Consider the following 23,402-nt stretch of genomic DNA (forward strand, 5'->3'; position numbering starts at 1 on the left):
ACTATAAAATAATAAAAAATCATTACTTTGCTTCAGAAAAAGTCATTATGAAATAGGGATATAACGTTGCCCTGAGCAATGCAATGAATGCTTTTGGCTGGCTAAAACAACTATGGTCATTCCCGCTTCTTTCACCTGGAAAATTCAGTGCAAAATTCTCCTTTATACCCTTTCTGCCTTGCACCTCTTCTTCAGCAGCCCCGGCAGGAGAGAGCCGGGACAGAGGGGAGGGAAGCACGCGCTGATGGCCAAGAGGAGCACAGATGAATACCCTCTTTACCTGTGAGCTGCATCAGTTACTGCCTAGCAGGTGCTGGAGCTTCGCCCAACCACAGATTTTGCATTCCCAATTAAAACACGTGCATTCACAAGCTTAGCAAAGCATCAGAAAAAGCAGGAAGGCCGAGAAATCTGTGACAGATACATTTAAACATCAGCGATTATTCACATTAAACACAATGAGCTGTGACATTCATTGTGCATTTTTAAAATACATTTTGCCTTAGGAATAGTATCGCCTACCTATTGAAACTCACAATACGTTCTGCTTACATCTGGGAAGTCCTCATTGTGTCTACAGCAAGGAATCCTACAACCACCCAGAGTTTCTTGTCAACCTAGAAGCAGTACCTGCTGCCGTTCCACAGAAGTCAGTGTAGGTGTGATGCCAACTGTTCGGGTTGCATCCATGCTGTTTTTGGTCAGTGCTAGAGGTTGATCCATCGTCAAGCTTGGGATTGAGGCATACATGTGATTGGCATGAAGGCTCATTGTTGGGGCAGCAGCCCTCTCTATTGGGCTGCGACTCCTCTCTCTGTGCTCCTTCCGATAATCTCCATTGGCCGTCTTGTTTCTAATACATGAAAGAGAGAAAAAAGTCAAAGGACTTACTATTGTTACAAGCTATAATGAGATATGGAACATTAAATCCCTTTAAGAAACATGAGGCAATGCATTTTGCTTGGTTGTGAGGAGGGGTATAGAATCCCTCAGTGAGGTACCCCTGGTCTATCCAGCCACCTCCCTGCAAAGATAAGCCAATGATTTACATACGCAAGCTCTGGCAAACAACTTTTTTAGTCAGTCTAGAATTTCTTCAGACACTTATCTAAATGCTAATCTAATCTAATTTAAATCTTACTGAGTTAAAGTAACAACTGATCATGTTTTGTTAAGATCAGACACCTCCTCATTTAACATACTATTAATCCCACTCTGTCTCTTAACACTGCAATACTCTCTAAGCATTGCTGAAGCCCAAGAAAAGCTTATTTTACTCAAAAGACATAGGTTGATACCAGCAAAATCCAGTGAGTCAAGGCAGGAAGCAAAACGTTCAGAGCAGAAAATGAAGGAAAAGCAAACTACACTGCACTGATCTCGGAAGGCAGTCGTTCATAACCTCTAGCTAGGTGAGCACGGGTATGACTGGCAGTCTGGAACATACTAGCATTGTAAGAGTTAACACGCTGCAATACCTAGTGCCTCCGTGTGAAATAGCAAGCTCAGTCTATCTTTCACACAAGAAAGAGCGGAGGAAAAAGCTGGTTCTATGGAAAATACATTCTGTCTTTGGAAGATTCTTGAAGTAATAGTGAAGTGTCCTATATGTCCTGTGTGTAAGTGGGTAAAATCCATTTAGGAGTGTTTTTCCCCACTTTTTAAGCATATCATAGCAAACTGATATGCAGGAGCAATCTTTCAAAATGCTCCGATGAATGTTAGGCAGAGACAGAAAAAGAATAGAAAAATGTTTTCTGTAATACAAGAAATTAAGATATAAAAATAGTATTCAATATTGAAATAAGTTACAACTCCAAGAAGCTACTGCCTATTTCAACATCTGAGAAAGTCTCTCGAAAAGGAAAGCTAACAGCTGAGGGGAAAAAAAAGCCCTGCCAACAGAGGAAAATAAGGAACCCCAAAGCTTATCAACAAAAATACTATAGAAAACCCTTGCGGGTTTATATAAATGAAATAATTACTCAGATTTATCTAATGGATACTTGTTGTTTTATGTTAGTTAAAACCAGACAATAATATTGCTCGGTCTTGAAGGTGATTTCTCCGTATCATCTAAAACCAAAACGGCGCTGGTGTTCCCATTCACCCTCCAACCCCACACCACTACCTCCACTGTTCGCACATTCAGCACGGCGGGTTCGCCCAGTGCCCCCAACCCGGCGCGGCCGTGCAGCCGTGCTGGCAGCCTCGCGGGGAATCTAAAACCCCGACACGCTGCGGGGACGCTCTGCCGTAACCCTGCCCCGGGAGTCAGGGGTGGTGGCTGTGTTGCATGGCATTTGTTTAAGTGGCTTTTGAGCCATGTAAACTTTTAGCCTCGACAGCATGCTGTGGCAATGGATTCCACAGTTTAAACTCCATGCTTTGTTAAGGACCTTTTCTTCACGGGCTCTTTTTGTTTCTTTTTAACCTAAAATCTAACGGCTTGGTCTGCTATTGCCCTAGTTCTTGTATTAGGAGAGAGAGAAAGCCATCGCTCCCTGCTTATCATCTTCATGCCACTCCTGTGTTCATCTCTCTATTCAGCAACCTTTTTTCTCCAGGGTACTACTTTCTTCAGATAAAAACTGTTCCGTTACCTTTGTCATCCTTGTGGCCCCTCTCATGTAAGAGCTAGAAAAGCTGTAATCTTTCTTGAGATGAGGGTGCAGATCTCTGCTGTGTTCAGGAACAAGACCTTTGCTGAACTCATCACAAGTCTTCAGTGCTGCTCTTCAGCCTGCTCGAGAGTCACTTGGTGGTGTAAGTTAGAAATCTGCTATTGCTGCCTGACTCAAAACTCAACTCATTTATCATGGTACAAGCTAGGGTTAATACGGTACCAGGCAACCAGTGACTTGAGAACCTCAGGACACAGCTTGTTCTCCATGCCAAATTCCCCCGACATGCTTAGGAGGGAACAGCCAACAGAATAACAATGCAATTTGTAATGGTTCAGATGCCTCCGCTCTACCCCCCCGCCTATCGCTTGTCCCTTTTAACTAATTACAAATTAGTAGTTGCAGATTAGCAGAATCGACCATAAAATCTAACCTTTAAGGTTTCACAGCTGGTGCTCAAGACGTTCTCTGAAAATCATGTGTTTCCTGAATCCTCCTTTACAGGCCAGATTTAGACACAATAAAGCAGCACACAAACCACCAGGAAATACATTCTCACAGTGCTACATTTCGATCTTTTGCCAGCTTTGGTACCATTTCAATTCACAAGACTACTCTGCAGTATCAGCATTCAGAAGAAAGAAGTTTAGAATTGCATTGCTCTGAGCTAATGACTGATGCAAATGTGTGACTTAATGGCAGCACAACAGACTCTATATTTAAAGTACAGTAGCCTCATCTTGAATTACAGTACTGAAACAGCTACTGAACACAACAAACTAATCCTTCACCACCCCTTAGGGAAGCAAGTATGGAACTTCATAAATAGCACGCCTTTGCAGACTGTTTTTGTACCTGGACAACAGCCATTAGATACCCTGGGAAATAACACATGAAAAGACATTGCTAAAATCCTTCTTTAAGTGATAAAGACAATGCTGTGTAGAGATGGCTCATTCTTCTTGCTGCAATGCAGTATCTTTGGTGGCTGCAAGCCAAAATCTTACTTTTCAGCTAAATATTGTCTGGTCTACTACAATCTAAATAACCATTTGGAGGCTGCAAAACCACATACAGCTCCAGTAGATTCCTACTTTTCACTGCCTCAAAGGAAAAAAAAAAATCCCTGTTCAGAATGATTATATTTTGTTTTAATAAGCACAAGCTGATTTTCAAAGGAAAAACTTTGTTTCCTCCACCAAAAATACTTGTAAAAACAAAACAAAAAATGTAGCTACACCAGTTATTTGGTTTTTTTTCTTAGAACTGGGATTTCAACAACTTAGTAGTGCACTTGGGGGGGGTCAGGGCTCTCAAGTGACCAGTGATGAACAAACCTACTGAAATTCCCAAGCAAAAGACATTTTCCATTTTACACAATAGCACCTATTTCATTCATCCTCACTTTAAACACGAAGTCACAGCCCTAAATATTGGCGAACTGGTAGTTTTGCTGCCAAAAAAAAAAAAAAAAAGAACTTTTCTGCAAAGATTTTTGGAAGAAGGGACCAAGAAACTGGAAAATGGGATCAGTCTGACGCCAGGAAGCACAGCACAGTAGGCAGACCTTCCCTAAAGATACCTAAAAGTACTGAGTTATCTCGGTGATCTCAGCAGACCACAACCCTAGCCCTTTCTGTCGGCAAATAATTCCCTCTTCCTAAATTAGAACAACTCCTCTTCCGGGCAGGGAATTATTTATACTCCACTCCTCAAAAATCTTTTTCTCAATTCATTTACCTTCAACTATACAGTCTTAGCAAAAAATGAAAAATACCTGAAGCTTCTATTTCCACATCAGGTATTTTTTCTGAGCCCAGCTGAAAAGTTTACAGCACCGTGTAGAGTAGTAACATGATAGCTCTGCCCTTGTGAAAACATACCAGCACTTCTGAGGCCCTCCTATTTAAATATAAATAGCAAATCCTACAGACATCTGACTCCACTTGTAAAACAATTGTACATAAAATTATTTATAGACTATTCATCAATTTCATATTATTAAATAATTTAGTTTAAAATGTAACTTCAAAAATAATTTTCTATTAGAAACTGAAAGTTTGTTACAATTCTTCTTCTTATTATTATTATTATTATTGAGAGAAGTAATTCTTGTTTCGATATTAGATGCTTTGTCTGAAGGGGCAATCAAAATTGCATGTGTTTGAAGACAACTGTATTTCATTAAAGTGAATTGGCTTAAAAATTCCACATGCACTGAACAAGTAGAGAGATGCATCTCTTAGTTCAAATGTAAGGGCAGATAATTACAAAGAAGGATTTCTGACGATATCTGAAAAATAATTTTAAAATATATACTACGAATAAATCCAGCTGTCCAAACAGCTTTACCATCCCCTGACTCCACTTTGACTTAAAAATCAGCATCTGTAACTCCAGACTCCATCTTCAGTGGCGAATATGCCAGTGCATCTCCACTGGCTTAACAAATAGCTAGCAATTAGTATCAGTGAGAACCTGAGCAAACATCAGGCAGTGGGACGCTATCACATCAGCCATACCGGTCACCCTTACTTTACTTCCCTTTTAACAGAAGTATTCAAGCTACTTGCAGGTTTATTTTTGCAAAATTATACAGGATTCCAACCTTAAATTCATTTCTCCAACTCTTGAAAAACAGACATTGTTTTCCGTGTTTCTCCCCAATGAATCATAACCGAGGCTCCAGCACTTACCAAGCATCATGTGCTCAGATGGATGTCATACCAAAACCACACACATCCTGACTGTTAGCTGAAAGTCTGCTTCAGTTTGGTTCTAAATAATGTTTGTTAATTGAAAGCAATGTTCCAGTCCTCCTCAGGAACCAGTTCAAAGGTAGCTAAAACCCACTGTTCTTAATATTTTTTTTGTTGTACAACCTTTAAACGCGGCTGTTCTGTTCACTGGCACAGAGTGGCGGTAATTCACACTCATCCTACAGGAACAGACTAACTCTGCCAGCTGCTTAAGGAAAAGGAAAAAAAAGAGGCCCACCGAAGGGGACAGTTTTGCCTGCACTCACTTCCAGCCTGCAGATCCTTAAGGAACAGATGCCAAAAGTATTACTGTACCTCCAAGTGAAGAAATCACAGACGTTTCACACTCCCTTTGGCAGAAACAGAGCTCTAACTCGAAACGGTTGTACTGTAGGAGCGTGTTTCACTTGCAGAAAGAACAAGTATCCGCTTACAGTGCTTTTTAATTATCATGTAAGATGTTTTTCTTCATACAAACACAATGCATTATATTGCTTAAGAGTAAACTTTCGTGTGTGTAACCTAATTCAAATACGATTTTAGTATTTTCAGCATCTTTATAATACTAATTTTCTAACACCTTTTACTGTATTTATTCACAAGCTCTTAAGTCTAAAAGACGACAGCTGCTTTTGTTAAAGACTACTGAAGGATTTATAATCCACTGATATAAAATATCTTCTCCACATGATGGGGATCATTTCCTGCAAAAGGAGCTACTTGCATACATTAATTCTGTTACTGTGAGGTGGGAAAACAAGAATTTAAGGTGATATTTCAAAATACAGTGATATAGATCCAGCGGGAAAAATCCTGTTTCACTTACTCAGAGTTTCTTAAGCAATCCAAATTCACGAAAAAAAACCCAAACAAAACCTGAAACTATTAGCAGTTTGCTCTTTGAGTGTCAGCCAATTATCTGAAGTATGCATAACGTGAAAAAATACTCCAAACAGCCCAATACACTCTTCAAACCACATCTACGTTGAATGGCTGCCACCTAAATACATAACCCTTTTTCATCCCATTCTACTAGCTTTACGCTTCCCTGTTACTTTGAGTAGCCTTTTCCTTTTATGGCTTAGTACTCCATCCCAAAAAGCTTTCAAGTAGGCAACTTGCAAGAGATTATTGTTTTTGCAAGAATCACTTCTTCCACAGCACCTGGACATCTGATACGGTTTCCCAAGATAAGGAACGCCCTCCCTTTTTGCCATTGCTGTCATTTAAACATTATGTGTACAGTATATTCCCCCCTGCAGGAAATCCTTTGGACAAACTAAAGATCGTGTTCAGACCAATGCACAGATAAAACTGACCACTGATCTTCCATTAACACCTCTCTCGGAGCAGCACTACAGCAGCTCTGCCTCCTGCTATGGTTCTGGAGGACTCCAGAACAGCAGTTTGCTAGCCAGCTGGCTACAAAGTGGCTCGTTAACCCAGGTCTGTAGCTGGCAAATCGTCCATTTCTTCCCCCATTCAAGTGTGGTTAACAAGCAAAGAAGCAGGTGGCTAAGTCTTCACTTTCTGCCTCAGGCTAGAAACAACTCAGCAAAGGTACCCAGGACTTTAAGCACTGCCTCAAAGACTCTCCAGCCACCAATAGTTAAACTTAACTCTTCCCAGAAAAGAGCTTTGGTTCTTCTGAATTTTTCAACTTGAGCATCAGGCCCAGTTTGGAGAATTAAGCATCATATTTACACAAGTTCTTTCAGAGTCAGAAGTACACATGCACCAACCATACCTGTTTTTCCCTGCTCGCTCTGCTCCTCTCTAATCAGAATTCTGCCGTTCCTTCCCTTAAAAAATTTCAATTCACGAAAACTTTTCAGTTTAGTGCTACAGCCAATGGAAAGACCTTTGACATGACAAAGTAAAATAAAACCATTGAAAACATACTAACAAGAAATAGGATAATGTTACGTATAAACAAACATAGGTCAGACTTTCTATATTTATCCTCACCAAAACAAGATTTTCAGAGATAAAATCTTGGACCAGATAGTTACTTGCAAACGTAATCAACCAGGAGAACAGATGTCACAGTAAAAGAAATAAATTAATAATAAGCTGTGACATGCATAAAGGAGTATCCCATTACCGCCTGCCTGCACCAAGCAAAAATATTCAGATACAGAAGAGCTTCCCTTCCTGAAGGCTTAATAGTCACAAGTACGAAAGAATGCAAGAGAACCGCATGATGTAAGACCTTAGTCAAAAGCCAAACCCACAAAACTGAAATCTAAATCTAATGTACAGTAAAATCAATTAACACAATCTCAGATCCTACTTATTTTTCTCACAGGAATTTTTTTTTTTTTTAATGTTTGGCCATCTTTGCTCCAACACTCATAGGATTGTTTTAAAAGGTAGCACTGGTTGCTTTATAATGGCAATCGCGCATTCCATCCATAAGTAAAACTCTGGGATTTATTAAATGAAAAATTATGTCACTGCTGGAACACATGCATACATATACAATCCAGAAATGATGACAAAGTTACCTTACTGCGATCAGTACAGACTGCAGGTTACCTGTAAAAATCAAACCCTGTAATTCAACTTTAAAAAAAAAGAAGGGGAAAAAAAAAAATACCCCAGAACCTCTGCTCACCCACTAATTGCTCTGCTCTGCACTTCTACTGCCTGCTCGCTCAACTCCAAACCTCCTACATTTAGGTTCTCATTTTGTGTGGTAGACCTGATGGCTCATTTTAAAGTATCATAATTTTTTGAAGAGGTTTTATGTGAGGCCATACCTGAGAAGCAAGCAACAAAATTTTAACATGTAATAAGTATCTGGAAAAATTCTGAAATGGTAAGCGATCTCGTTAATTCTGCTGAGGTAACTGTAAATCCAAATTAGCCTGTTAGGAAAATTAAATAAATTTTTAAAAAATCACGAACGGCTCAAGAAGTGGAGCTAGAACAATATAAAGTCCCAGTCCCTCAGTATTACCACAATAACAAGTGTCTAGGTATAACTGGACATTGCAGTAATTATAAAAAGTTTCCTAAAATGCACTATGATTTCTGGAGCGTAAACATAAGCCCATTTCATCTCTTCAAAGTTTTGTTTAACTGTATCTAGGTGGAAACCAACAGCAGAGTACAACTCCCATTAGCTCTTGACTTAGTTTTCAAGGATTGAGGACAAAAAATACCGAGCCTCCTACCAATTGCATTAGCCAAAGAGGAGAAGTTTTCTGGTCCTCTAACCTGCAACACGGCGTCACTGGCTTCCCTGTTCTAAGCACTGTGTAACAGCCCATCAGAAGAACAGCACATTTCTAACAGCCCATCAGAAGAACAGCACATTTCTTGGAAAGGAGAGAGGAGAAGTAACCAAACCTTTATGATTGATCTGATTCAGCCACCTCCCCAAAACTCTCTCTTCAAAGAATGACAGTACCTCCAGTTGCCTTTGAAAAACCTGCACAACACACTAGAAAAATCTTCACACTAGTGAAGAACTATTTCTGCCAACTGTGAAGACCAAAAGGCAGAAGATGTGAACGTTTCAGAAGCTGAAAAAGGCTCTGCAGAGGATGCAGTCTGTCGTTACAATACGCTGCTACTACAGTTAGAGCGTGCCCTTTTTTTGGAAGATAGTTTCAGTAAAACGGCAAAACTCCAATCAGTGCACACCAGAACTCAATCCTATGGTTGCCAGTCAGGACCCAGAACTAAGGTTTCATTTCTAGCTCAAAAGTAAACTATACAGAAGTCAACATGGTATCTTGAAGGCACAATAATCTTATTCTGAGAAGTCCAATGAAGCCAGTGAAATGGAGCACAGCCTGCCAATGTTCACATCTGGAGAGCAAGTCAGGCTACTGCAGATATTGGGACGAACGGAACATGATCTAGAAAGGCAAGTCACCTCTGGAATGGAAACTAAAAGTATCCGAGCAGAAGTCCGAACTGTTTCAAGTCCGTAAGGCACTCTGAATTGCTCGGAGGGGAAAAACATTCAGAAAAGCAAATGATAAAAAATGAGGTTAAAGGGACACTCCAAACTTTCCCTAAAATTTCTAACAAGCAAAGAGGCTTCCATGAAAACAGCTAGAAGGTCAGAGGGGTTACTGGAAAGATTCAGAGGCAGCTATAAAATGATTAATTCATACCCAACTGCAATGCCCACCCGAACACCTCTGGCAGACATTTCCTCTTATGTTCTACCAATCCATGTCCTGGGTCACGTGCAGCTTTTATAATTCAGCCATGTTAACATCCTTTTGAAGTCAAACTTGGCACATGCAACTAACCTTTTATACTGAGTCACTGGAAAATACTGTAAAAACTATTTATGATCACACAGAGAAAACTACGGGCCAATGTCAGGAGAAAGCTTGCACATAAAATACACACAGCAGTGGGTCATGTCCTAGTGCAACAAGATTAGCCACATACATGTGTGCTCAATATTGCCAGGGTACATCAGTCTGTTCTGCAGGCTCTGGGAAAACTTGGTGGTGTTGAAACTCAATGCTGAAACTGTGCAGAACTGTTAGAAGAAATAAAAAATGGCAGTTACATTTTCTTATGATCTTTTCTATTTGGAAAAAATACTTTCATTCATCACTCAATGCCTGTCATGCAACTATTTTTGTAAAGGTGGGTACCAGCTTAAGTCAATCTGTGAACTCTGAATTCTCAAAAGTTTATGGGATTTTGTTTAGTTCAATCACAAAAAAGACTGCATCAGGTAGAATCTTATGGTAGAGGAGCACATTAATAATTTTCTTCAACTAGATCAGTGGGAAGTAAAAGATACCAACAACACAAGAATGGCAAGTTTATTTAATAAGAGCTTTAACAACACAAGCAAGTCTCTGAAAATAAGGTCACAGTACTGGAATTAACTGTGTCAAATTGTCAGGAGATGGGATTATAGAGCTTTCGTTTCCAACTTCAGTGGTTCTTAAGAGAAAGAGGGAAAAGGGCCTGGATCATTAAAGCTTACAAATTATGGTCTCTATCCGTCAGGTACACAATGTAACATTACCTGATGTGAAGCAGGAAAAGCTGAGAAAGTACATTAATTCGCTTTCAGACAAAATTTCAGAAATGCTAAAAAAACCCCAGGCTTTAGACCTTTAGACCGAGAACGGTGTTCAAATAACTGGTTTATGATTGAGATTTTTTTCATGGGCTGTTTTATAAAAGGAATAAACATTTCATTAAAAGTTTACTGAAACAGTTTGTAATTGCTAATAAAATCTGAATTACTGAAACCTCTAGAAGCACTGTAAATACAGTAACAGCTTCATTATATTTTGCACAACTATTCATACTAATATAGTAAAATAATTCCTTTGAAAAGCCAAACCAACCACAGCAGTAGCAGTGAAGTGTTTGAAAGGGTACTTCTGCAATTAAGGTGCCCAAGTTAACCATCAAATTCTACAATCAACAGGATCTTCTTACAGCAACTTCTGGTTTAAGGGAGACTTCAGTTAGAAAAGCAAATCACAAGCAAAAACGTTTGGGGTTTTTATTTCCCCCCTTTTTAAAAGACTGATTTATAAGCACTAGAAGTTACTGATTAAAAATGTGATGAAAAGATTCACAAAACGTCATTCCTTATCGCTCAGATAGCAAGAAGTCGGCCATGCTCACGCAGCTCTAACACATACGCTACAAGCAACTTTGACAGACAAGGACCTGAAATGCAGGACTTTGACAGGAACCTGCGAATCGACCTTAACGTGACTGTAATGTGCGACTCCTCCATTATGTACAGTAACTGTACATCTGTGCCACATTAAAGCCTACATCAAGCAGTAATTAGAGTGTGCTGAGGCTTCTCCACAGATGTTTTGGAAAGTTGTTCTCATGGCTTACCAAGCTCATCCCACCCCACTTTTTCCTTCTGTCAGGTATTCTGCACTCAAGTCAGGGCCATGAAATGAGTGAAATCCAATTCCCATGCGCACACAGGCCTGCAGGTACAATAAGCCAACAAATACACTCTTTCTATGTTCACATTCCGCTGTATTTTAGGAACAATATTTACATTGTGAATGAGCAATCTTGGAGAGCTGCTGAGCTGCAGTTTGTTGACAGTGCTGGAAGAGTTATGTAAGAAATCTAAAGGACGACTGGATTTCCATCAGGCAAGGTGGAGCTGGGTCTCTAACTCAGTCAACATCAGGGCAACGACAAAGCACGGGGGGTTCCAGCAACGTTTTCCACTGGGGGAAGCGGTCGCATAACCCAGGTCAAAACCTCCGGGCTTCAATGGCGGCGAGGTCCTTTTATTTCCCTCGCACTTCTCTTTCGGGACAGATCCTACACGAAAACCATTCCCACCCCTGCGCAGCCCGGGCGGGCGGGCTGAGGGCGCTCGCACCCGCGGCAGGGGGGCTGCGGAGGGGCTGGGGGCCGCCCCCGCCCCGCGCTCGCTGCCTCAGCGCCGGAGCCGGGCGCGGCCGGGCCGCCGTCTGGCCGGGAGGCGGCGGGCGCGGGGGCCGCGGTGCGAGGCCCGGTACTAACCTCGGGGCAGGCATCGCCCGGGCGCAGGAAGGCGGCCGCGTCCCCCCCGCAGCCCGCCCGGGGCCTCACCAGCTTGGCGAGCGGCTGCGGCGCAGAGCGCGGGCCCCGCCGCCTCGTCACGATAAGAGTCCCCCGCGCCGCGGCGGGCTCGAGGCGGGCAGCCTCCAGAGGCGGCGAGGCGGGGAGCCGGCCCGGGCCGCCGAAAGGTGGCGAGACGCCACGTTAATTAAGACGCGATTAATCAGCTGCCTCCCCTCATCATTTCTGGGGACTCGTCAGCGGACTCGCCGCCCCCTCCGTTCCCGCACGCTCCGCTTCCGAGCGGGCAGAGGCGAGGGGGGCAGCGCCGGAGCGCTCCCTGAAGCTCAGGGCGGCCCGAGGCACGCTTCCCGCCTCAGCGGCGGGAAGGAGGCCGTCTGCGCAGAGCCCGCACTCGCCGCTCTGCAGGAATGAGTTAACGCAGCTCGCATCTTTCTGTAGCGCACCGCAGCGTGAGAGAAAATGAAAGGAGCGCGTCCAGTCCCGCGCCTCCAGTCTGGGGAAAAAATTTACTTCTTCAGCTAGAAATTAATGTAACGTTTGATTCCAGATCTTACCCTTACAGAGTCATTGTCTATAGCAACCGTGTCCATAACATTCTAATTCTCAAGAGCGCAACTTTCTAGTAAATGGTACATCTGTCAAACTGCAGGAAACATCTGGGAAAATGGTTAAATAAAAAGAAGTGAGATTAAACCTTTGTTTCCATATGGTTAGGCTATACATCTACAATATGTTTGTAAACGTTACTGGTTCTTTTCTTGCCTCTTGCTTAGCTATCAGACTTTTGGATTGGTGTTGAATTTCACCCTGGTGTGGGTATATGATAATTTACGCAATGTAAAATTTCCCTTTAACGAAAACGAAGAATGGCCCCTGGGGTAAAAATCCAGGGATTCGTGTCCTGCTCCCGTGCCCAGGCCTCCTTGCCACTCCAGCGAGTGGGCGATTCCTCGTGTCCGTGCTGGCACCGCTTACGACAACGACGCCTTTTGCTTCACACGGTAGCTTGGAGCCTTAACGCCCTATGGAAGCTTTATTTACAAAAGAAGGAAAATGAAAGTGAAAAACATTGTATCAAAGCAGAATTCTGGAGCTAGCTAACAAAACCTTTCTGTCTGCAAGTGGAGACACCTGAACTAACATTGCCTGACTTTCCAAGTACTTAAACATACACCAAAATTTTGACAGATCAGGTCTTTCTGCGAAGGACTGATAAGCCATCAATCAATTTTTAGCCCTGAAACTGTTGATAACAAGCATTTCACATGTGCTTGGCTACACCCTCCTGAACTGAAAGGGACTCGAGTACTTTCTGAAATTCCTCCTTGGATACGAACTTCTGCAAAACTCAGTGTTAAATATTAACTCAGATATATTAGCTCTTTCAAAAGTCCGTCTCTGAAGGTCCAATCTAACGTACATTTGTTGGAAACAATTTAAGAATAATTTTGGGTAGTGTGTGACCTCCATTAATAAATAAGAAAATATGTCTGATTGATTTGGTCCATCATTCAAGCAATGCATACAAGAAAAGAAAAAAAAAATTAGGAAAAGCAGTTTGAAACCTGCTCTGTAATCCTTTGTCCACTCTAATCAACAAGAGCCACATTGTAAGAGTTCCACTGGCAGTACAGAGGATTTCAGCTTCAACAGGACTGCTCTGACAACACCAGGTTAATCCTAAAATACTTCAAAGGCACATTCGTGCCAAGAGAACTGAGTGAAGATGCCTGCAAGCAAATGAGAGGCATTTTGGGTGTTCCGAGTCACACAACTGTGTGTGGGGTTTTTTTTTCAATTCCAATTTGTCATAATAAAATGACAGTGTAAACATATTTCTTAATACCACATGAAGTTTGGAACCAAAAAAGCAGTAGTTAGCAGCAAAGAACTTTCCTGAAAACTCCCACACTACCTCTGCAGCCCAGTTCTAAATCTTTTCAAGCCCTGCTTGGAGCTGGAGCCAGCCTCCACCACAATGGGGACCTGATTTTCTGCAAAACATTTCCACCCTGCATTCTCAGCCAGGGTTAGGGAATGGTAAGGAGGAAGGTGACAGAGTCCTCCTCTAATGAGGAGGATCGTATCTGGAGTACTCCAGATCTTACTCAAAATTCCTTACTTGGAGCTACTGCAAGCTTGAAGAGGACACAGCTGACCCTGCTCTGAGCAGGAGGTTGGACGAAATGCCCTCCTAAAGCCTGGTCTAACCTGAATTATTCTATGATCTTCGAATCCAGGTGACTTTCAGGACAGCCTAACACAGATTTTTAAAAAAGGGTGCCAAGGTAATTTCTATTACAGTGTCATTAAAGTAAGCAAACTCCATTGGATATTCATGGTAAGAAAGTTATCATATACGGCAGCTTCCAAACTCCAGGAATCTAGCCTGGCTTCATGGATCAGATTTGTCATGATTCTCCGCTGTAACAGAAGTGAAGACACAACCTAGAATTTGAAACAGAAGTGTCTGGGTCTGTATGGTTATGTCCAAAACTAAACATCATCTTCTGCGATACACATTAAACTACCTTATTCCTGTGCAGACCCTTCTTTTATTACAAGAAAAAGTCAAATTATATATCACACAAATCAAGAGCTGACTATTCCTCAGACATCTACATAACAGCTGCAAATTTTTGCCCTAAGATGATTTTCACATAGAAATTAATTTTCATTGCGATCCTAATGCCACCCAGCCAAATGAGAATTGTGACAAAGAGATTGAGAAGAAACTACTCCATTCACAAGCCTGCTTGTCCCAAACCAAAAATGCTAACTTTCAGCCTGATGTACTCTACAAGCGAACAAAAAAAAATAGTCCCCTTGCAATACAAACTCAAACGCTCAGTTTCACATATAGTTTTACCAGTAACACAAAATCTGACTCCTTTTGAAGATGTCAGTGACATCAGTTCATTTCAACCTTAAATACAGTGATTTGATCCCACAACTGGCTAGCACACAAACTATTTTTGAGATTGCTGGACCACAAGTATCAAGTATTAGCCGTGCCTGTCCCTTGCCAACAGCACTGAAGAGTTACATATTTGCTAGCCCCTATTACAAATCAGGGAGGCGAAACGGGCCGGGTGTAATTTCTTTAGAAACCAATTAAAACGTCGTGCTCTTGTACCTTCGCTTCCCTCGCTACTTGGCGAAGCCGCCGCCAGCAGCAGCCACCGCCACCGGCCCCCGCGAGGACTCTTACGGCAGCAGCGGTGCCCGCTGGGAAAAGGCTGATGTCAGCTCCTCGCTCCCAAGGATAAGGAGGCCTTTGTTTCCAGCAGAACTGTGAAAATGAGAAAATGCCTGCAGCCTGACAAACAAGAAACCCACATCACACAGGTCAGGCCCCAGACCTCCGCTTAAAGGTACAAGGCGCTTCACTCCCGCCCCCGGCATCGCAGGGCCCAGCAGAGTTCGCTTCACCAGGACTCGCCACGAAACGCTGAACGCACCTTGGAAATACAACAAAGCAGCTGCGTTTGTGAAGAAAGAGCGGTGCAGCTCTCCAGTCGCGTTACCCGTACGTAAAGCGCTTGCAACTCCTAATTACTCTTCTGTAAATCGAGGTGAATGCAGTGAAGTCATATGAAAACAAAGGCATGTTCCAACTTGAGGCTGAAAATAAACTCGTTTCTCCCTTACAACACACCAGAAAATAAGCATGGTACAAAAAGCACATTCTAATTCAGCACAATTCTACTTCGGCGAACACATTTTAAGTAAAACATTTGAGGGACATACAAGAAAGTGCAAAATGCAATTAAAGGAATTTCATATTACAATGCCTAGGTTTTAATTTGGGGTTGAAGTATTCCGTTTTCCCAAGTGAGGAGCTTATGGGCGTACTTTCTATGACCACAAAAATACAGAAGCTGTGTACAGTCCAGTACACTGCCATAAGTAAGGCAGGCAGTTTCACATACTGATTTCTAAAATTACTTTTTACCCTATAGCTGAGAATTATCTCCTCTGAAAAACAGAGTCTTTGAAAAATTGTTTTTTGCACAGGAATTCCATTACATATTTTACAAACACAGCAGGATTGCTAGGGCATTTGTTTCAATCTACTCCAGAGCCGACTGTACTCCCATAGTTGTGTTTTTCCACAATAAAAGTAAACATACCTGAGTACAACTTGAAGAACCTAATCAAAGATCCATCAGGGAGTTACACCTGAGCAGGGAATATCTCAAAGTGTTCAACTTCAGAAGAAAAGGCTGGCATCACTGGATTTCTAATAAAATATCCAAAGCATTTAAATGGATTCATTCCCGCTGAAGCGCAGTGACTGCGATGCTAGGGTGCTGGTACCTAAGAGTTAACATCCAATTGCTAACAAAAGGTTCTACCATTTACAAGGAACCACAGAATACAATTCTTGTCCTATTTAATTATGCTTCCAACCACAATATGCTGGTGTTAAGAGGATGAATATACAACTGCTTCACAGTTCTACCAACGCAATCACAAAAACCCAAATGTCTGAACAAGAGCTGCTCATGGCTATAAAGACTTCTGTCTTCCAAGCACTGACTTCCAAATGAAAAAGATCTGCCCATGCAGACATTTAGAGTAACTGAAGACATTCAGCCAGAGGAGAACGGATTTAAACACCGCTATGTGGCAAAGATGTCCAGTCTGTAGCCCTAATATTGACTGGGGGAGCTATGCCTGCGAACAGTTTTTGTATCACCAACTCCTTTGTCCTGTGCTTTCACGGGACTTTGTCCTGGAAAGTTCAAAATACATACACTCTAAACCTCATCTTTATAGTCCAAATCACAAAAATGTCTTTGCTATCACCAAAGATATCGTGCCATCTAGTCTCCACATTACGCTCCACACCTCTTAGGATTTGGCTTTCTAAACGGAATGTTGTCAAACTTACACGTCTAGAACCGCCAAGTCACTACAATGTGACTGCCATTACCGTGTTCCATGAAATAGTTCTTTCCCCAAATCTACCGTCTTTTGTTTAGCGCAAACAAGTCAAGCTTCTACAACACACTTCCCATCTCCAAAACAAAATTTTTAGGACAGTTCCACAAAGTTTGAGTAGTCCATTTCTATTGTTAAACCAGAATGTCATAATCCAAAAAAGAGAGAAAATATGAAAAACATTCAGAAAAATAATTTCATTGGTGGTGGTGGCAGGGAAATGGGAATAAAATTCAGAGAACATTTGTGAACTTTTTTGATATATCTGAAATACATAGATATTCAGCTATTTCAGATATATCACAGAAGTTCCAAGTTTTTGTAATATTCAGTTGAAAGTATATTTTCATATGGCCAGATCAAACCTACAAAATAAAGTAGAAAAAAGATGGCCTCGTGTATGCTCTTTTAGATTATGATTCACGTGCAGTAGATGGTTTAATTGAAATAGATTAAGTCCCATCACATGAACACTAAGCAGACAACCAGTGCTTTTTATTATTAGAAGAAAAGATGCACATTTCATACATAAAATCACAGAAAGAATCTATTGAGTAAAAATGTACCATACTGGGTAAGTAAAAATGTACCATACTGCAGAAGATCAGATAGCTTTAAAAATATATCTAAGGGATGACATGGAGTAACTGCCTGTATCTTTTAGTTTTGAACCTTGGTTGCACATGAGTCTGTTGGTTCAGACTTCATTACTTTTATGGCCTCCACTGTATAAAGTGTTATAATGTACGTAACTGCCAGCTGTGTTTTATTTCATCACTAGCAAATGAGTTTTAAAAAAAATCACACCTTTTCCCACAAAGTTACATAATAATTCAGAAATGCCATAAATGTTTTCGGTTGTGTCATGTATGTACGCCACAGACATACAGCATATGGTTCTTTCCAATACCAGCATTCTCAGCTCCAATGAAAGGCTATAAATAGTTAAGCTTTTAGGAGAAAGAACAAGGTACGTTGTAAATGAGAAGTCTCTCTCCGCTTGTGAGCTTTTATTGTTTTGCATTACTTCAGTGCTGGATTCCTGATTTGTAACAAATTCCAAGACTGCAGACTACAGGCCCAGCCTCTGACTAACACTATGGTGATTTATTTGAGGATAAATACCTCTGTCCGCATCTTATGACTGAACACAACAGTCCACAGCAGCGTGGAATGCGAGGAATGCAGAGGCTGCAGGAGCTGAGGCAGCAGGGAAAGGCGCACAGCTATCAGGCTGCCCCGGACTGCTGAACCGCTCCGATCACTTCCTCCAGTCAAGAATGAAAGGAATTCTCTAAGCCTGTATGTACTTCATGCCAACCAGGCTTGCATTCCCAGGAACGAGAACACAGCAAGAATGGCATTTGATGATTACCCAACACATGCACCTAACTCGTCAACACCTTACCTGTACGAAAAATTCCACATCTGACTGTCAGAGCTGCGGTGCGATCGTTTAAGTAATGTTTAGCAACAACTGCAGCTTGCCCAGTTGTCAAGGCAGACTACAGAGCAGCTGGCTCACAATCTCCTGGCCTCAGAAAAATGCAAAGCACTTCTGCTTCCCCTCCTTCTGCTTCCCCACCCCCATCTGCAGGGAGTACAGAGCGCTCAGAATCAGGGGAAGCGAAAGGAGCAGATTACAAAGAACAAACGAACAATACTTCAGAAATTCAAGGTGAATATGTATGTTTTGCTATAAATAGTGAAGCTGGGCTAATTCCTGTTACTTCATGCTGTATGAAAACAAAAGAAAACACGAAGTCACCCATCTGATCACACCAGCCTTTGTGCAGCCCCTCTATACAAACTGGAACAAAGGCAAAATCTAGCACAAAGTTTTAGACACAGTATGATTTTTGCACACACACAAATGAAGAGGATAGCACTAAATTCTATGAAGCAGAGGTAATAAAAGCAAGACACTTACAGATGCGGATTGAACATTCGACTCATTTTAGAAACATGGTCATTTTCACAGTCTAGCTCATCGTCCCCTTGGTCCATGCTGAGCTTTCTCTTGTTGGGACTGATAGGAGGAGGGCCTGTTCGATGGTTGGTTAGCGCAGAGGATACTGGAAGGGACTGCATTCTGGGCTCACCTCTTAGAGCTGCTTCGCCTACAGGAAGAAGACAAGTGAGAATGAACGCGACAGGGAAAAGAGGTAAAATAGCACGCTTTGGAAAAGATTCTTGCAGAAAAATTTCCCAAACAGATGTCAGGTCTGCATAGGCACATTTAACAGGGTTGTAAGGTAAATAAGGCATCATACATAAACCGTACCTTAGTGCTTTATGCTGGAATAAGCAGTTGAAAAAAGGTAATATGAGAGGGGTCAACTCCCCCCAGATGATCTGCAAGGTTGAGCTAACACGTCTTTCCAACAGCATTTTTATTCAGAAGCATTCCTCCTTACAAGCTGCCATTCCAACCCTGAACTTTCATTACCTCATTCTGCAAAGCATGACTATTCGCAATGAAATACACTTTGTTCCTTTTCTTATGGTTGTGGTTATAAATTCCAGGGCTACAGTTAACATTTATGCCAAATATTCAAGATCTAAAACTGAATAAACATTCAAATTCTCAAATTATTCCTTTTATAAAAAGCTGTCCAAAACAAGCTTGTCTGGTATATAACTATGCAAGGTAAAAATTAGGGAAAAAATTGGAACTTGCTGATGCAAGTGCAAGTTTGTCCTTAAATGTCCTTCTCTGTATTTTTAACTATGTTTGTAGCAATGAAAGAAAGAGCATGCTTCTTCAGCACAAGAATCACAAAATTTCAATTTTAAGAATGCTAATTTTCACTAGGCAGACTGGTGGTACAGTACTGAGTAGATTATAAATTTTATATAATCTAACACTTCTCAGAAAATGCTATTCACAGCATGTGGGAGCTGTGCATAAATAATTCCAGAAATGATACAATTAGCTTGTGCATAAACACATTCACATATTGTTACTAAGCATGCATTAAAGTGTGACCACAGTACTTTTACCATTTCAATTAAATGTCTCACTAAATGTATAGCCTAAAGCACAGCGCTGCATTTCACCAGCAGTTATGGACTTGACTGGAACTCACATCCTTACAGCCACAGGTCATATTTAGACTTCATAGGGATTTAAAGATGTTAAAAAATGCTTTTGGGGCTTCATAAGGGGCTTGGAGAGGAGCTAAATTAACCAGGGTTACCTATTCTGGTAATATCCCTGAAACGGCCTCTTTTGCTAGAGTTTAAAATTTGTATTTTTCCTATGCTGCCAGAAGCATTTTGTTTTCTACATGGCCATAATTTCCAGAACTAAAATTAGGATAAGGTTAACTCCATCTACAGCCCTGAGGTACCCGACAATGGAAATCTTTGTATGCCACCACACATTTTCACATCATCGCCGAGGCAGATGATTTATAAAATGTTGCCCTACTTCCACACACGACAAATACTATTTTGTTGGAAAAAGAACGAGCGAGGAGAAAACCTCCTGAATGTTTACCAGTAAAAATAAGCATTTTGCCAATTTAGTCAGCATAATATAAACTAGCAAATATACACTGACCTATAATATACCACAAGTCATGATTTCTATTAAAGACTCTGGCACCAAATCTAAATAGGAACTTTCCATCTCAGCTCTAAATAGTAAAAACTGTGCTCTACTGCAAATGCTCTCAGACAGACATCCAGACCCTCTCCTGTTCGAAACAACCGAAGTGTTAATTGGGAAGCCCCCCACAACCATGTCACAGGAGCAGCTTTTATCAAAAAGACCTCTCATAGGAAATAATCCTCATATCAGTAAAAATGCTGCATTTTTTCTTCAGCCTTTATATTTTGCCAGTAGAAACCTCCACCTACATAGTGTTCATATTCCAAACTTCAGAAGTAAACCACATCATACCAGTTGCTCTCAGTGAGGAATCTCCCTCACTTCTATCTTTGAAAAAAGTAAGTTAATACCAATGTCAAAAGATAAAACTTTCATCAACTAAGGTTTGTGATACTTTCATCCCACCCGTATGCAATCACTTTTCTCTCTGCAGTATCTCAGATCACTTCTGAAGACTCAAACACAAAATTCCATTACAGGAATTACAAATTCCATGTAGGCACCTAACTTCTCCTGACTACTTCTGAGCAACTCCTGACAGGAACACAGGCAATTTAAATATCCATGTAAAGCTAACTCTGTGTTTACAAAAGTCAAAAATCTCTAAACATTGTCCAATTTAGTAAGTTAGAAACTTTTCCCTTTTCCAAACAGCGGCTAGGAGCCTGATACTATACAATTACCTCAATAGGGATTTTTCTTAAAAAAAAAAAAAAATCTATAAAAATTCATCTTATTAAATGTATGGTAACAAGAGCATTTAGATATTAACATCCAGACTGAGTAGAAAATCTGGTAAAAATGCTATTGCTATTGTAATTTGGAATTAAAGGAACCCATTTTAAAGAAGTTTAGCAAAGAAAGGAATGGCTTCTAATTAAAGCCTGTCGAATTTGGTAATGCATTTTCCTTATCGTAAAGTAATGTGGTAATTATGCAGGGGACACCAAGGCTTTCAGATACCTTCCGGTACATTTATGTGCAGCACTAGACAGCCATTTGGCCAAAATTAATCAAATTAACAAAACTTCAAACAGGTGGCAGTGGTGAGCAGGTCGGAGCAGCGAGAGCCCTTACAGGACAGGTTGGAAGATGCTGAGCACCTCCTCCTGAGAAGATACAAGTGGCCAGTGCTCAGCACCTTGTAGAGCCCATCCTGCAGACACAAGGCAAGCAGAGAACAATACCAAACAAAAGAGTCCAGATAACAGAGTAAGATCAAGAGGAAAAATAACCCTACATTGTTTATGGGTATAAATCGCATATTCATATACTGGATTTGTACTGCACCGCAAGTTCTCATGTGGCCTGTAAGTTTGATTAGGGCTAAAACTGCTTTTTATTTAAATAAAAAGGCGACTTCTTTCCCCACTACTTTCCTCCTTAGCAAACTTGAATTTAAACCAGAGAGGAAGAAACCACAGCAGAGTCTACCACACAAAATGCTGTTTTACTGACTACATTTGTCTCCCCCAACTGACCACACTCCATGGTAACCAGACTAGCATCACACAACTGGCAAGACAACACTCTTGATAAAACAACTGTGTTTTATAAAATTCCCCAACTCCAAACTCCAGTCTTCAAAATTCATTACTGTGACGGCTTGTGTCTGCGCTGCAACTGAAAGCAGAGATAGCAAACACATTTATTGTGCCTCTCATAATACTTCTCTTTGTTTCAGTAAGCAGCTGGTGTAAGGCACTCCAGATCTGCTGCTTTCAGATAGTTCTACTTACAACTATTCATACTAGTCTCTTTTTCTTTTTTTCTTTTTTCTTTTTTTTTATTAAAACTGTTAGGCAACATGATAAAGCACAGACAAGCTAAACAGAGATAACAACGTGACGTAGTGTCTGCCTATAGAGCAGTGCTGCAGTAGTGCACTCCGTGGACAGAAGTCCACGCAGTCAGCGACAATGTTCTTTATTTTAACCACTTACGGGCCTAAGCTGAAAGTGATTCAAATCAACACATGCAAACTAAATGTTTCTAAAACCAGCACGGCTCTTTTCAGACATATACACCACCAGGACAGCTCTCTGTAAACAGTGGATCTTCAACACTGTTTGCGTTTCTCTTGCGGTTCCGTCAGCAGTATCTGCATCCCTACTGAAACGTCCATGCAATACAAACATCACAACAGCAAAAGTCATGTTTTTACAAGTGTGGATTTGATAGCAAGACACCAGAGAAGTCTTAAAATACGTCTGAGAACTCCAGGAGTTACCAAAGACTGGAAAAAAAAATATACACTATTTTGGCAGCTAGCTTCCTTCCTCTCTGACCTAGCAACTCAGTATGGGCTGCACTGAGACATGGCTACCATATCCTATTCCCCCTCCCAACTTCCTCTCTCCCGCTGGCCACTATTAATGCATAAAATCTCAGCATTAATTACAATCCAGAAATGAAAGGCTTCGTCTTTCCAGCTGAAGACTGACATGATACAGACCTTACAACAGACTGAAATAAAACTCCTTGAAAGAAAATTCCAGCACTGCCCTTGCCCATTTTACTTTTCCTTTCTGTATCTGATAAATGGATTTGGCCACAAGAGTACATTCCCGACACATTTAACAACCTGGGGGGCGGGGGGGAGTTGGTTGTGGTGTCTGTCAACAAGGTCCTCACCTTTAAGGTCTTGGATTGAATTACCATGACCTCAGGCCACTCTATTAATTAATAAGATCATGGGCATGAGAGTTTAACAGACTCTAATTAACATGCATTACACCTTTAATTACCTTTTCCAATACCTCCATGCAGACAAACTCTCATTAGTAAAAGGAGTTGCCTCATGTTCTCAGGGCCAGACATTCCCAGGAATCAACAGTACCTGAAGATCTCCAAGGGCAGTTTTCTCAACAGATCCAAGATCAAAATTTAGCCCTCATGACATATGAACCACTT

General features: G+C 41.2%; 1 protein-coding gene across 5 annotated transcripts in view; it reads right to left on the reverse strand.

The window, feature by feature from the left end:
* VGLL4 (vestigial like family member 4) overlaps nucleotides 1-23,402 on the reverse strand; it is a 121,545-nt gene that overhangs the window by 7,369 nt on the left and 90,774 nt on the right. For all 5 annotated transcript variants that reach the window (XM_075159373.1, XM_075159375.1, XM_075159371.1 and 2 more), the window contains 2 exons: nucleotides 18,804-18,993; nucleotides 631-853 (listed from right to left, as the gene is read on the reverse strand). In XM_075159373.1, the coding sequence (XP_075015474.1) occupies nucleotides 631-853; nucleotides 18,804-18,993 (413 nt within the window). The remainder of the gene's footprint in view (nucleotides 1-630; nucleotides 854-18,803; nucleotides 18,994-23,402) is intronic.

This window comes from Calonectris borealis, chromosome 10 (genome assembly GCF_964195595.1).
Source record: "Calonectris borealis chromosome 10, bCalBor7.hap1.2, whole genome shotgun sequence".
Classification (NCBI taxonomy): Eukaryota; Metazoa; Chordata; class Aves; order Procellariiformes; family Procellariidae; genus Calonectris; species Calonectris borealis.